Here is a 14,742-nt window from a genome sequence, read left to right as displayed (position 1 = left end):
GTTTAGGCAATTGCAATATTATAAACATATAATGCTGATGACTTTGATTTTGTTTCACCTCTGTCTTTGAAAATCAACGTAGGTACTATATAGATGACTGATTTCTCTGGTAGCTCAACAAAAATGCTATTTAAGAAATTGAAACGGACATTTTCCGTCAAGATTCATCGGTGGACAAAATAGTTTTTAACACAATAAATTTTATCAGTTGAGTCAGGAATGTTATTTGATGAACAATACAGTTATGCCGGACAGGCCGAAAATCGATTCTGTTGTTAATTTATTGAGTTAGAAACACTTAAATCCGATCGCATACGCATTGTTGTCGTTGCTTAGCAACCTAAACAAAAGAATTCAGATTTTTGTACCAATCAATTTTGTTAATTGGTCGACCGTTAATTAATTAATTATTTTCCCATTTATAAATTTGCTTCTACCTCAAAGGGTGGAAATAATGATAGTCACAACTTGTGCGAGGACATTTTCCAAGCTGTCTTTTGTCATTTTCCGAGTGAAAACTTGATATAAGATTTTGAGGCTACAAACAGTAACTTTTAAATCGTGATGCCTATATATATATTTTAAATAGGAATCACGCCAAATTTCTCCTAATATAGGAACTAACTACATAAGGAAAGGGCAATTTCAGCTTAGCATGAGAAGGGCATAACTAGCCCTTTCTATGTCTAACGAATGATTAATTTGTTTGGAAAGTCTTTCCAGACTTACCTTTGGTCTTTTCCAGACAAACTGGAATGGCGGAGTCTGATGGTAGAACACTGAGGTTTGAGTTGCGGGAAACTCGGGGTCTTCCCATAGTTCTCCGCGTTTCAAACACCCGCGTTTTATACGCTCGAAGTCGCTCATCTGGAAATAAAATAAAATATGAGTTGTAAATCAGGTGGATAACAGCAGCTCCGATAAATATATAGTACCTGGGGACCAAGCTTTGCTCTGGGGAAATTTATAGTATACTGATTATATATTATTATTATTATAAATTATATATCTGATAGAGGTCTCTGCTCAAAGTCATTTATAAAAATCTTCTTTTATAATCCATCTGGTGTAATAGGTATACTGGAATTGACTGTGTTTACGTAAGCAGCAGTAAGATATATGCATGTCTTATAGAATGGGCCTAGCTGGCCTGGTCCATCAGGGCGTTTTCTCAAAACTCAAACAAATCTGTAGGTACGCTAAGTACCCTTCACATCCAAGATCAACATTAAATTTGACAGTTTGATAAATAGAAGATTGATTCTTACTACCTATAAAACACCTAAAAACGTTTCCTCTTTATTAAACACAGAGTTTAATGAGTTTTTCACCACCCTATGATGTTTTTAGCTGTTTTACATACGTCAATTGGTGACTGAAAGTTACGTTTTGCTGGCCATGCCAGCTGTCATCGTCATTTGGGGACCGAGCAGGCTTTTACATTTCTAGGGCCGAAAAATCAGCTACCCGCTTACTTCCTTAAAACCTGAATGCATAAATACACAATCAATACCCATAGCATTGCAATAGAATCGTTTTATGTCACTGCTTATTTTGCTGATTCCTCAATTTATTTATTCACATAACCTTAAAGTTGTAGTTGTGTTGGCTATCAGTGTGCATTATTATTGTGGTGAATAGTGGTTATAGGGTATAGTGTGGTGAAAGATAGCGTATCACGAACCGAAATGGTTTTGCAGCTCTCGATTCTAGACTTCGTTTTGAAATTAAAAATTATCTCGAGTCGGCAAAACCTCATTTTCGGCCCTAGGTACGAAATATACTATTTTTATGATCTAGAATATTAGGATCTAGCCCGAGATAGTTTTTCACATTACTTCAGTCTATGAATTGCGGCATCATCACTTAGATCCATTGGTGATTGGCGGGATTTGAGCCCAGGACTCAAGTACCGGACCCATGTGCTCTACTTCTGGACCAGCTCGTTTCCTATAAGTTTGTTGAGTAACTCCAAATAAAGTACAATATTACGTGTTATGTACGATTCATGAAACTTTTAATAGAGAAAACTTTCTTTTATATTCTCACCACTTATTACATGTCACAAGATATGTTTGTTACGTAAAACTCAACTTTTAAATCTAAAACAAAGACTATGTGAACCAAATAACGCAATTCTCGACATTGCGTGAAAAAACACTCGTATATTTCTCCTTCCTAGTTCTTGTTTCACATTAATGCTCTCATTCCCTTTCAAATTACCCATCCTGGGAAGTAAGATGTAGTTCAGTACTTCGTAAATATAAAACTACATCACCTGCACAGCTCCTGAACGAAATAAACTCCTTTACTTCGCATACTGAGCAGAAACTAAACAAAGTTACCCTTTTTCTTACTGAGACATAGATATATTTTATTCATTAATAAAATAGTCTATTAAACTTTGAAAACAAACAATTGATAAGTTTGCCTATTTCTATAAAATAATGATACAGAATATAAGAATAAACTAAACCGCATTACCTGTATACATCTTCGTAAATATTTAAAAACAATTTCTTCAGAAGCTGGCCTCATTGTTTTGTGCTTTCTACAAATGTGTCCCGACTTACCCATAACTGTTACCAGTAAACATTTCTTGCATGTATTCATTTGATATGACATCAGGCAAGTTTACTTTACCACCGTGACAACACGATGTATGTATTCTTTGTGCATTCTTTTATTTCAAAAGTTGCATAGCAGAACTGGCAAGGATTATTCATCACTCCAAGTGTGTATTAAGTTTCCTTACTGTTAGACCAGGTCTCTCTTCTTATACTCTTTTAATCGCATAAGATCCCTTATTAATTGTCTCTTCCTCCCGTTTTCCCGTTTTAAATACTTCTTCTTTGAACTCGAGGCGTTTTCTACACTTCCAAGTCTTCCAACAAAACTGAATAACTGTTTGCATTGGTCTATTAGTCCAGGCGCTAAACGGGTTGAGTATGCACTGAAAGTCTGACAAAATTTGACTTTTGATTATTGTTGGGGACATCTAGTAGATGAAAAAAATCGATGATGTCGCATTTCTAGGGTGGTCACAACTCGGGGGGGAGGGGGGGAAGTTGCGCGGGTCATCGGTTTACGTTACCGCGTCTAACTCACAAACGGTTAATGATAGAAAGGTGGTTTAAGCGTCTATCAACGCCTAAATATATTGCCCTTCAAAAAGGTTATTACAACCTTTCTTCTATCTCTTATGCTTTAGGCCTAAATCAACTTTTATTGCAAAAATTAAAATTTTAAACTACTTTAAAATCAAATATCGGAAATATTGTACGCGTTTAAGACATGCTACAGAAGATTTATGGTTAGAAAAACTAACAAATAGTACAAGAACACCAAGTTTAAGGAAATATGTGCAAAAACAACAGAGCTACGTTTCATTACGTAAGAGTAAACGTGGAAAATTCGTAGTAGTACCGAGGCGCGCATGGACGGTACGTAGCCCACAGTCAATATAGGTTTGATGTTGTAAGTAACTATGGGAAAGCTGAATTTTTCTATGCTGTTAGACCATGTTGAGATAAGTATTTTCCCAAAAGTCCCCACTCCTACCCCTTTGTGCTTTCCTATACCCCCCCTTTTAGATAAATGTACAGTCTCTTAGAAATTAAGCTATAACTTTAAAACGGGTAAGGATAATAACGCAATCTTTTATTAATCATTTTGCGTTACGATATTGTACAAAAAGTGTATTTACCATGGTATCCTAAATATTCATAGTTAAAAAATATCATAAACATAAAAAAATGTTTTTTACGGATTAATTTATGAAACTTTTCTTTGTCGATTTTTTTATACGAGGTCGCACAACAAAATGTTTTGATACAACATTTGGGGTGCATAGTTTACATTTTAAAATGATACATAGTTATTAACAGTTTGTTTGCATATAGTGGTTATAGATAGTACAGTATATTGATTGTACAGGACTCTGGCTTTTTTGTGCACCGCAACAATGAAAAAAATTACGTATATTATGGTTTTTTGTATTTGAATTTGCTGCTTTATATAGATTATATTAACGTTATGTAGCTCATCCAGTACATATACAGACTATAGTGATATACTAGTTAAAAATATGTTCGCCATTTTCCAATATGGCTGACAACTTTGTTAGTCCTATGGAATACCCTGTATTTTATGATTGTTTTAGAATGTAAACGCACAATTTTTAAACCTCTTTATTCTTGACATTTTTCTCTAAAGCTACTTGTTTAGGAGTTAAATCGAAGAAGAAATGGTTTGTGAGCACATCCTGCATCCTGTAGCTCATAAACGAGTAAGTTCAAGAACGAAAATACAAAGAATAAACAAGTTTTCAAATCACATCTACATTTTAAAAAAACTATAAAATAAATTGTTCCAATATCAAAGTAAGCTACCGTTTTTGAAAATGGTGGCCATTTTTAAAACAACGAAATCAGTATTTTTTAACGTATTTTATATATGTTTTTGAACGAGGACTTATATGTGACTTATTTATTCTTTGCACTTTCTCTCTCAACTTACTCGTTTATGAGCTACAGGATGCCGAATGTACACCACAAGCCTTTCTTTTAGATATAACACGCTGTAACTCCTAAATGGGGTAGGTTTAGAAAATTCTAAAATAATACTAAAATACAGCGTATTCCATAAGAAATAACAAAGTTGTTGGCCATATTGGAAAATGGTGGATATATTTTTTTTATTCGTAACCATCCCTAAAAACATTTTTTACAAACAAAGGGGGTCGTCTAATAAAAAGTTAACTCTATATGGAAAATAAAATGTATGTATGTCCACTATGTAATCTCAACCGGGATGAAACGTGTACCCTTTTATAGCAGAATGTCCAATTAAAAAAAAGATACGTCAATTTTGGTCCAACAAGTTATATTTAAATGAATATGAGTTTTTTTTTTAATTTTTAAATGGCAAAGATTGGTGGGCACTTGGAAATTATCTCAAAGGGGCGTGGAGTAAAGGGTGGGAATTGATAATGGAGTTTAATTATTAAATTTAAGAATTGAGATATCAATACAAAAATGGGAAAAATCTATGTAATTTAAAAAATTTATAAAATATTATTTGTTAAGTATCTATCAAAGTAAATTATAAAAGTAACAGGTTTGTTTTATGAATTATTAACTGTTTGCAAGAGAAATTCTGATTCTCAGTAGGCGACATTTAAATTTTATTATTCATTCAATTGTTATCTGATCTTTATTACTATGTAGTGCTATTTGTGTATATTCTGTAGTTGAAATCAGTTTATTTCATAAATAATTGTATATGATTCATAGAATTTTTTTAAACTGTTTTAAAATATTTTAAAATCAGTGTGTCTAACACAAAACAGACGGTCTTTGACCATTGTTCTTTGCATTTAAATAAAAAAACACTGTATTGATATTTTATTACAATGAACACATTTTCTTCTTCTTCTTCTTCTTCAGAAATCTATAATAATTCTTTTTAAATATTTATTTATCTAATAATTATTTTTGTAGATTATCGTACCGCAAAATGATTAATAAAAGATTGCATTATTATCCTTACCCGTTTTAAAGTTATAGCTTAATTGCTAAGAGGCTGTAAATTTATCTAAAAAGGGGGGTTAGAGGAAAGCACAAGGGGGGAGGAGTGTTGACTTTCGGGAAAATGATCATCTCAACATGGTCTAACAGCATAGAAAAATTCAGCTTTCCCATAGTTACTTACAACATCAAACCTATATTGATTGTGGGCTACGTAGCATCCATGCGCGCCTCGATACTACTATGAATTTTCCACGTTTACTCTTACTGAAATTAACGTAGCTCTGTTGTTTTTGCACAGATTTCTTTAAACTTGGTGCTGTTGTACTACTTGTTAGTTTTTCTAACCATAAATAGTTTGTAACATGCCCTAAACATGCGCAATATTTCCGATATTTCATTTTAAATTATTTTTAAATCTAATTTTTTGCAATAAATGTTGATTAGCGCCTAAAGTATAAGACATAGAAGAAAGGTTGTAATAACCTTTTTGAAGGATAATATATTTAGGCGTAGATAGACGCTTAATTCACCTTTCTATCATTAACCGTTTGTGAGTTAGACGCGGAAACGTAAACTGATGACCCGCGCAACTTCCCCCCCTCCCCCCCGAGTTGTGACCACCCTAGAAATGCGACATCATCGATTTTTTTCATCTACTAGATGTCCCCAACAATAATCAAAAGTCAAATTTTGTCAGACTTTCAGTGCATACTCAACCCGTTTGGCGCCTGGACTAAACCTCATGAATGTTACAAACATCAATATTCACTCCCGAAAAAGATGCTGAATTTCTTTTTATAAACAGCTGTTTTTTGTGTTTAAATTTGTTCTCTGTATTCAATAGGTAATGGTAATACCAAAGGTAATACCGCAAAATATTTTGCGTAGCATATGTAATCTTTGGTAATACTTTTGACATGGTAAGATTGTGTTTTATCTATGGTAATACTTATTGGATAAAACTACCTTTGAGAACGCCTCGTACCCTCTAAATGAATCTTGTAATTCTAACCTTATTGCAAAACTACAAATTCAGACGAATTTGTTGACCCATCAAACGTTGAAATTAGTCCAAAAATAATGGAGGATTAGTGTTCACAAAACAAGGCTTCCCGTTATAGATAATTTAAGTATTATAGATGTGGATTGATATCAGGTAAAACGATCCATTTAAAATAATGTGGCTTAACTTTAGTAGGCATATACGTTTAAAACTGACGTACCGTACCCATTACGATTTCTTTACAATTTTTCGAGCACTAGAGCAGAAAACGCACATTTCCAACACAGGTTGATATAGAATCGGAACAGAACGATTTTGTTTATTCAATGGCTTTCCCAATGGGGCTGGGGGATTGGACGGTTGAGTCGAAATTGATTACCTTTCCCCATCGAGATATTTAACCTGATGTAAAAAATACCAATTAAATTTGTCCCAAAGGTGGGTTTTTATCTACACGAAGCAGTTGAAAATAAAACAATTACATTGGTGAGCAGGTTATCTTTTCAACATTTATTTACACTAGTTCTTGAACGTATGCGGTTGCTTGACATTTTCAAAACTGATTCTTACTCCATTAACCATTTCCACTAAAACCCAACTCCAGGTAGTGCATGGAGGTCATGGGTTTAAATCCCACCAAACAAAAAAGGCAATAAACTTTACGGTAATATTTGAGGCACAATTTTTCGGAGGGATATAAATTTTTAATACTTTAATACTTTTCAAATTAAGGTGTTTGTTCACCTATCTCGAGTGTAAATCAGGATAGGTAATTTTAGCGTTGGTTGTCTTTGCAGCCTAATAGACCACCCTCCATATAATAGATATTGATAACATTCCTTTATATCTTACTAAAAACCAAAACACAAAATATCAAGTTTGAAACTATAAATTTAATCTTTAAATCCAGCTAAACTAGGAACGGTGAACATTTTCCAGTACGCAAACCATTGTAAGATGTTTTAATTGTAGGATTTTGTGTAAACACAATATTAACAGGATGCCAAAGCATAATGAGACAAAAAACATTCGTCAGTACAAAAATTTTGTCAACCATCAATAGATTGACATTGCTGTGCGTTTACAGTTATAATGATAAAACCTATTCGTGCTTCAAAGGCTATGCGTTGAAAATCACGTTTCCTTGAATAATGTTGTAATAATCGACGATCGTGCTGTTCAGACAGCGGTCAACTAATGGTTGTCACATTAGAGCAGGAAGGATAATCCCCAATATTTTACAAATCATGGTCCCGGATCAATTCTAAATCTTGAATGTTCATTTATTTTTCAAAGAATTAGCACACATCATTGAATAAAAAGAAGAGGGAGCATTTTGAAGAAAATACATTTTCTTAAGCGGTAAAATAACAACAGTAATTTTAACAATTAAGATATAGGGATTGAAAATAAAATTTAAAACATGTTTAACTACGTAACTATGATTGATTTAGTAACAATATTGTGCACAGTAGAAAATATATATTGCGAATCACTTAAAAAACGGCAAAGAACTTGTAGTGGGATACAAACAGCTTTGAAATATACAATGCTGACGCAGTATATTTCAAAGTTATAAAATACGAAAAAAAGTTTTAAATTCACAAGTAAAACGCAAATATTCTCAAACATAGTTGTTTTCAAAATTTTTAAAAAGGCGATATTTTACAAAAAAGTTTTCCTTATGGCGATATGTACAAACCACAAATATTCTTTACAAAACAGGATTCAGAACTCGGGAACACAAACAGGGATATTCTGTACTGATCGCATTAGAATACAATACGAGCAAAACAGACAGTTACCCGTGCATGCCCATATCTCCAATTTGGCTATCCACAGCTGACGACAATCTACAATCTAGTGAACGACATTTTGTTAATCCTAGCGCAAACAATCCTGAAACGTGAATAATACTGAATCAGTTGCTAGTTACTAACACAAATAATGTTTATGAGGGGATAATGTTAGCGGAGCGAATCTGTTGGAGTGTGTTTTTCTGCCATGTTTTTGTTGATTTTGGAAATACAGCCAGATTTTGTGACATACGTACCAGTCGGTTAAAGTATTATAACATATTAAGGAGTCCCGCGCTTGAAACACCAGTAACAACCTTAAATGCATGCGGGTAGTTTGAATTATCTATATTATTATATAAAAATCTAATGGTGTCTGTCTGTATGTGTATTACTAATAGGTGCAAAAACTACTGAACAAACTGGGCTAAAATTTTACAAAAATATAGTTACCATACCAAGGACCATTATAGGACTATTCACGTTTCGATACTGACCGTAGGCTTAGCCCCTTTGACTTTAAAAGTTGTGAGATGAAGATTTTAAAAGTAAATATTGATTGGTCACCATGGCTGCGATGAGAACACTTACAATGTTTGTTTACATTTGCTTTGACATTTAAATGTAAAAAGAAGAACTGCTAAACTGCATATTTCACAATTTCAGACAGCTGATACAATGAAATTAAATATAATATTTTCCATAACTATGAGGTAGGTTTATTTTAATCTAACCTTTCATAATGGATTATTTATTCTAAAACTATGTCAATGATAATTAAAAAAAGGTTCTATAACCGTTGCTGTATCAACTCCAGCTCTGCTTTGGATTTTTTTAAAGCGTCTAAGTTATGAAAATAATGTTATTAATATGATTTCATGGAAACAGTATGAAAATTACAATGTATAGATGTTTTATATGAATTTGGAGGCTACTCTAAATAAATTCGAACTCCTTAACATGTGTTAGATTAACTTAATCAACTTGCACATCACATTGTTTTTTATATGTATATTTAGGTAAATTAAGTTATTGTGTTTTGCTAAACCTATGCATAAATTAAACTAAAGAATATCATCAACAACTAAACTGTACTGTGTCGTTGATTTTTGCTTTTTAAAATCTGTTGTATATGTGTAACTATAGTTAATTATCAAATGGTAATACAAAATACTCTTATTTTATCTTAACATAGTTTTCAGTTCACATTTACTTTATTTGATACATTTATTATTTGTGTTTTGCCACACCACTGATTAAACCAATGAAAATATCATAAAACTAAGCAGTACACAATGTTCTTTTGTTTCCAAAATCAATTAAATATCTGTAACTATGTTTACTTTATGGTAAGTGTGAAAATGTAAAGCCAATGGACGATGGAACTGATTAAAAGAACTGGATTGTATATTAAAGTTGTTTGTTGATATTTTTGTAGAGTAGAATCAGAGATGCAATGAAACATATACTGTATTTGCTGTTACATTGTTTAGTCCTTGATGCTTTGATAATCATATTCGTTTTGTCTGCTGTCTTTAATGCTAATTATTTGTTTAACATTTTTATAGTACCTATAGATATAGTTTCTTAAATATTTCAAAAGACTGTATTGAAAAGGCATAGCAATATTTCTAAAGTTTATAACAGCTGACTTAGTTTTGCCAATGATTTATTGTGAGTGAAGAAACTGAAGATGGAAGGATTTGTGATTTAATATAATAAAGAGTGAAATTTAAAAAAAATGTTAATTTAAATTTAATAATTAGTAGTAACTTCAAAATTGAAATTTAAAATTCAATAATAAATAAAAAGATATGTTATTAAGGGAGATGAAATGGTGGTATCCACTACTTACCAGATTTAAAAGTCATAACTTAAACATTTCTAAAGGGCATAAAAGTTGAATTTTGTTTCTAAAAGCATTGGGGGATGTGTAACTATTATATGCAAAAGATGTAAAGATTAAAATGTTTCTATTTTGTGTCCTCTTCCCGTTGCAAAGCACGGGTACAACAGCTAGTTGATTGATAGAAATGAACTTCGTAGCCAAAGTTTTTTTTTGTTAATTAGCTACAACCAAATGATTTAACTGGCTGGAGAGGACATGGTCGTAGAACAGCCTCAGTCCAGTGGGGTTTCGGCTCCCTGGGGCCATTTGCATAATAAAGTACAAACTAATATTATTAGTAAATCAGCTGATCGCCCAATGCAAATCTAATGGAAATTACAAGCTACAAGTTGTAACTTGTAACTTGTAGTTTATTATGAAATGGGCCCCTGGACTGAAACATCACGAAACACTCACCAAATTATACAAACAAAACCCACTCACTACCTATTGGAGAACATCAGGAGAACATTGGAGAACATCACTAATAGACGTCATAGTGTTTGCTTGATCTCACTGTAATGCTACAACAACTACTTACTTAGTTATTGACTTGATAAACAACGGCAGCTGTTTCAAATCACTATGTTGTACGTAAATATTGACGGATCAGTAATGGAGTGAACTTCGCGATCTGTCAATAAAGCCGTGTTTTCTTTGGACGAAAAAACAACGTTTGTTTGTCTCCGGAGAGTTTATCCTATTGGATTTGTAAAACCAAATTGCAATTCCGCCACTCTGAATATACAAGTTGATACAATCGACCAATATTTAAAATCTCCGCTCCTTTGACGTTTTGCTTTGAAATTTATTTTATTTGTGACCTGGTCTGAATTATTTTTAAATAAACGTTTTCACGATTTTGTGCCAATCTTTTTGACTGACGTTCTAGTGACACAGCAGATCCCTAATTTATAAGTTTTCGTCCGAAATTTTCAAGAAACACAGTTGGGTTTCATTTTATTTTTTATTTCAACACCAAAGCCTTCTTTCTTTTTATAGAGAACAGGACTAACATAGGTCTTGTCTATGTTAGGAAATTGCAGACACATCATTGAACTCCCAGTTATTCGGACTGAATGGAAACCTAAATAGACCGGATGGATGTAAGTCCGGAATGAAATAGTTAAATACATCGTTCACAATGGTAGAAAGTCGTTTTACAGGAAACACTTGAATAGTAAATTCTGAATCCATCCATATAATATCTTCTATATACTCAATACAATATGGGGGTTCTCTGTAACAGCCCTTTTTCACCCGTCCTTCTTTAGAGATTTTTACTATTTAGCTTAGTTTGTGAGCTTATGATCAAGCGGAGTAATGAATGGTAGCTAAACTTCAGGGGCTTGGCACCCTAGCGTTTTATTTATTTGGTTCAATTGCAAAGAAGTAGTGATGCTCACCAACTTGCTTTAAAACTGTTAAAAATGTGAATTAATTGTAATTTAATAACAGCTGATCCTTCAATTAAATGTTTAACAACCTGTTATTCAGTAAGCAGTTGAGGAAATTGATTAAACAGATTAAGGCACTTGTGATAATTGTAACCTGATTGAGGTAGGCAAATCACACTTTAACGTAAAGATCTCCAATATCAAAATTTTTGTAAATTTAATTTATTCATCTCACAAGTGTTTTAAACAATCATAATCTTTGAAAAAAGGTAGTGTTTAACCTCAAAAACAAGTTTTGAGCTATACTAAAATACACCATATTGGCAAAAGCCCCCTCGTACTAAAAATGGAAAACTATTGACACACAGTTATATGTGCATACATTTGAATCGTTTGCAAGACGGCGTTTCTAACATAGCTGCTGCTGCATTAACTGTTGGTTGGCCAACTGCTGTCAAATAGCCGTTTAGAAAATAGCCCGTATTGGGTCCGGATTTATGAGGAATTCTAGGTCCAGCAGAACCGAGGTTTCTGATACTTAATATTCGGATATTAAGCATTCTGATTACCGTACCAATAATTGACCCAGATGTTTAAATTGATGATTCTACCAACAAACCAGTCACTCATCCCACTAAATGCACTCGAAAGCGGGTGATTTAAACCAGTTTTTAATGACGCTGACAAGTTCGCTGAATTCATAAACGATCCCCTATGAAATACTAGAGACTAATTTATTGCCTGTCTTTCACTACAAATCACTCGTTTATAAAGCGCACAAAGCCAAGAGTGAACCTCATAACCATTAGTCATTTCACAATAGACCAATCAACAAATGGCATCTGCTATTGGCCAATAATTAATGAAGTAGGAATCGATTGATATGTAGACAATTGTGTAAGACAATTCACTTGTATAATAGAGCAAAAAATTCACTATAGTAATTTAACGTCGCAATGTTTGCAAGTAATTTGCGAATATTGTAGGCAATAATGTTTAGTCTTAATATAAAGATACTAATTAAATTTTACCTAGTTTAAAATAAAACAATAATAGTTCAAGAACGTTAAAAGTACACTTAAATTAACACCAAAATAAAAATGTTTAGCTTGAACCGAAACATTTAATGGAAAATAATAGGTATATTGTATTTTAGGTTTTGTATAACATCAGTCCATTACTAAGTATCAGAATCAGAATCAAACTATTTTATTGCCATAATAATACATAAATGTACAGGGCAAAAGTCACTAAAACTAAACAAGTAAAATCAGACACATTAAAATAAAGATATAAACTTCAAAATTTGTACATAAAGTACAAGTTATGATTTATACTCAATGTAATCACTGAAATTAAATAAACTTTTGAAACTTTGAAATTATTATCTTTAATGAAATAATTCTCGCAAAATTGAAATAAACTACCTACTACGCCAAAATGCTTTTAAAATTGTGCTAAATATTTATTTAAAATCTTTAGGACTTAGTTATGTTTAACATACATTTTAATAATTGTATTTAGTTTCCGTTTTGACACAGCGAAATGAATCAGCTCAACGACCCACAAACAATAAACACATAAAACTAATGTGCAATAGTATATTTCGTACCTTGGGCCGAAAATTAGGTTTTGCCGGCTCGAGATAGTCGAGAACCTAAAACGATCGAGAGCTGCAAAACCATTTCAGTCCGTGGTACGAACGCCATTTTTCACCACGCCATACCCTATTACCAATATTCACCAAAATAATAATGCACACTAAAAGTCAACACAACTACAACTTTAAGGTTATGTGAAGAAATAATTGAGGAATCAAAATAATAATAAATAGTCGCTAGGCAGCGGTGACAATAAAACAATTCAATTGCAATGCTATATGGATAATGATTGTGTATTTAATACGCATTAATGTTGAAAGAAATTAAGCGGGCAGCTTATTTTCAGCCCTAGGGATGTAAAAACCTGTTCGGTCCTCAAATGACGATGACAGCTGGCATATTCAGCAATACGCCCCCCAATAAACGTTTGTAAAACGGCTAAACACATCGTAGTGTGGTGAAAAAGATAATACAACACACGGGGGTTTTCAATAATTAGGAAAAATTGAGCATCTTGGATTATACATCGAGATCTGTATAGGTAAAGTTAACTTAAAAATATAAATAATCTTGCATTATTATTCCATCTGTCATACAAAGATTAGAGTATAAAGCAGCGCATCCAATCAACTCCGGTTGAATAAGACATGAACCCATCACATGATAAATCAACGGATAACGGAGAACAAATGTTGATAAATGTTGAAGGTTATGCACCAAAAAGAAACATTTTATTATTTGTTTAACCTTCTAACTTGATATTTTGATTATTTATCCACCGCTATGTACAAGTTGTCCGTCGAGATACATCAATATATGTAATATACTGTAATACAGTGTTTTATAATTTAAAATACACCAAATAGTGTCTGAGCAAATGCATTCATAATTTTTCAACCCAAAAATAAAATTCAGACCGATTCGTTCATTGCACACGATGTGTGTTAACGATTTTGATTTATCTTCAAAACATTTTCACGTCAACAAAAAATGTTATATTGAAATGTCCTTTTTAAAATTTCCCTCCAAAATTAAGAGGAGTTGAGGAAAGCCCGGGTGTTTCCAACAGTCGGAGGGACGGTGCGGTTTTTGTCACGTCATTATATAATTTAACGCTTCGTCTGCTCTGGTGAAATCAGCTGTTTAGGAAACGCCAATGTATTGTTGCGAACAGAGGTTTACATCATGGAGTTAAATGACGTCATAGTGCTCGAGAATAGGTAAACAGGTTTGAACCAAGTAAAATGTTTGCTCGAACTTGACTTATAGGGATGCAATTATGTCAGGGTTTTATAGCGAGGTTATCAAAGTCAATAATCTTCGTAGAAACAGCGGTATTAAATATTTAATCTTTTGTCAGTAACAAAATTAAAGTTTAGATTGTTAGTGATTGTAGGCTATAATGATTGTTAATGCTTAGTTAAGATGTAGTTCAATTAACGTACCTCTTTATTTTGAAGTAATTTAGAATATTAAGGACAACTATACGACGATAAACTCATAACTAAAACTTAACAAAGATGGTT

General features: G+C 32.7%; 1 protein-coding gene across 1 annotated transcript in view; it reads right to left on the bottom strand.

The window, feature by feature from the left end:
* Window positions 1-14,742, bottom strand: part of LOC128995306 (calpain-C-like) — a 90,724-nt gene that overhangs the window by 72,707 nt on the left and 3,275 nt on the right. Inside the window, exon 2 of the mRNA XM_054420282.1 lies at window positions 730-867. Coding sequence (XP_054276257.1) covers window positions 730-867 — 138 coding nt within the window. The remainder of the gene's footprint in view (window positions 1-729; window positions 868-14,742) is intronic.

The sequence above is a fragment of the Macrosteles quadrilineatus genome, unplaced genomic scaffold (assembly GCF_028750875.1).
Source record: "Macrosteles quadrilineatus isolate MER2022 unplaced genomic scaffold, UCM_ALF_1.0 Scaffold_5__1_contigs__length_97177068, whole genome shotgun sequence".
In the NCBI taxonomy this organism is placed as follows: Eukaryota; Metazoa; Arthropoda; class Insecta; order Hemiptera; family Cicadellidae; genus Macrosteles; species Macrosteles quadrilineatus.
Note: the sequence above shows the minus strand (reverse complement) of the source record. Positions and strands in the feature narration are given on the sequence as shown.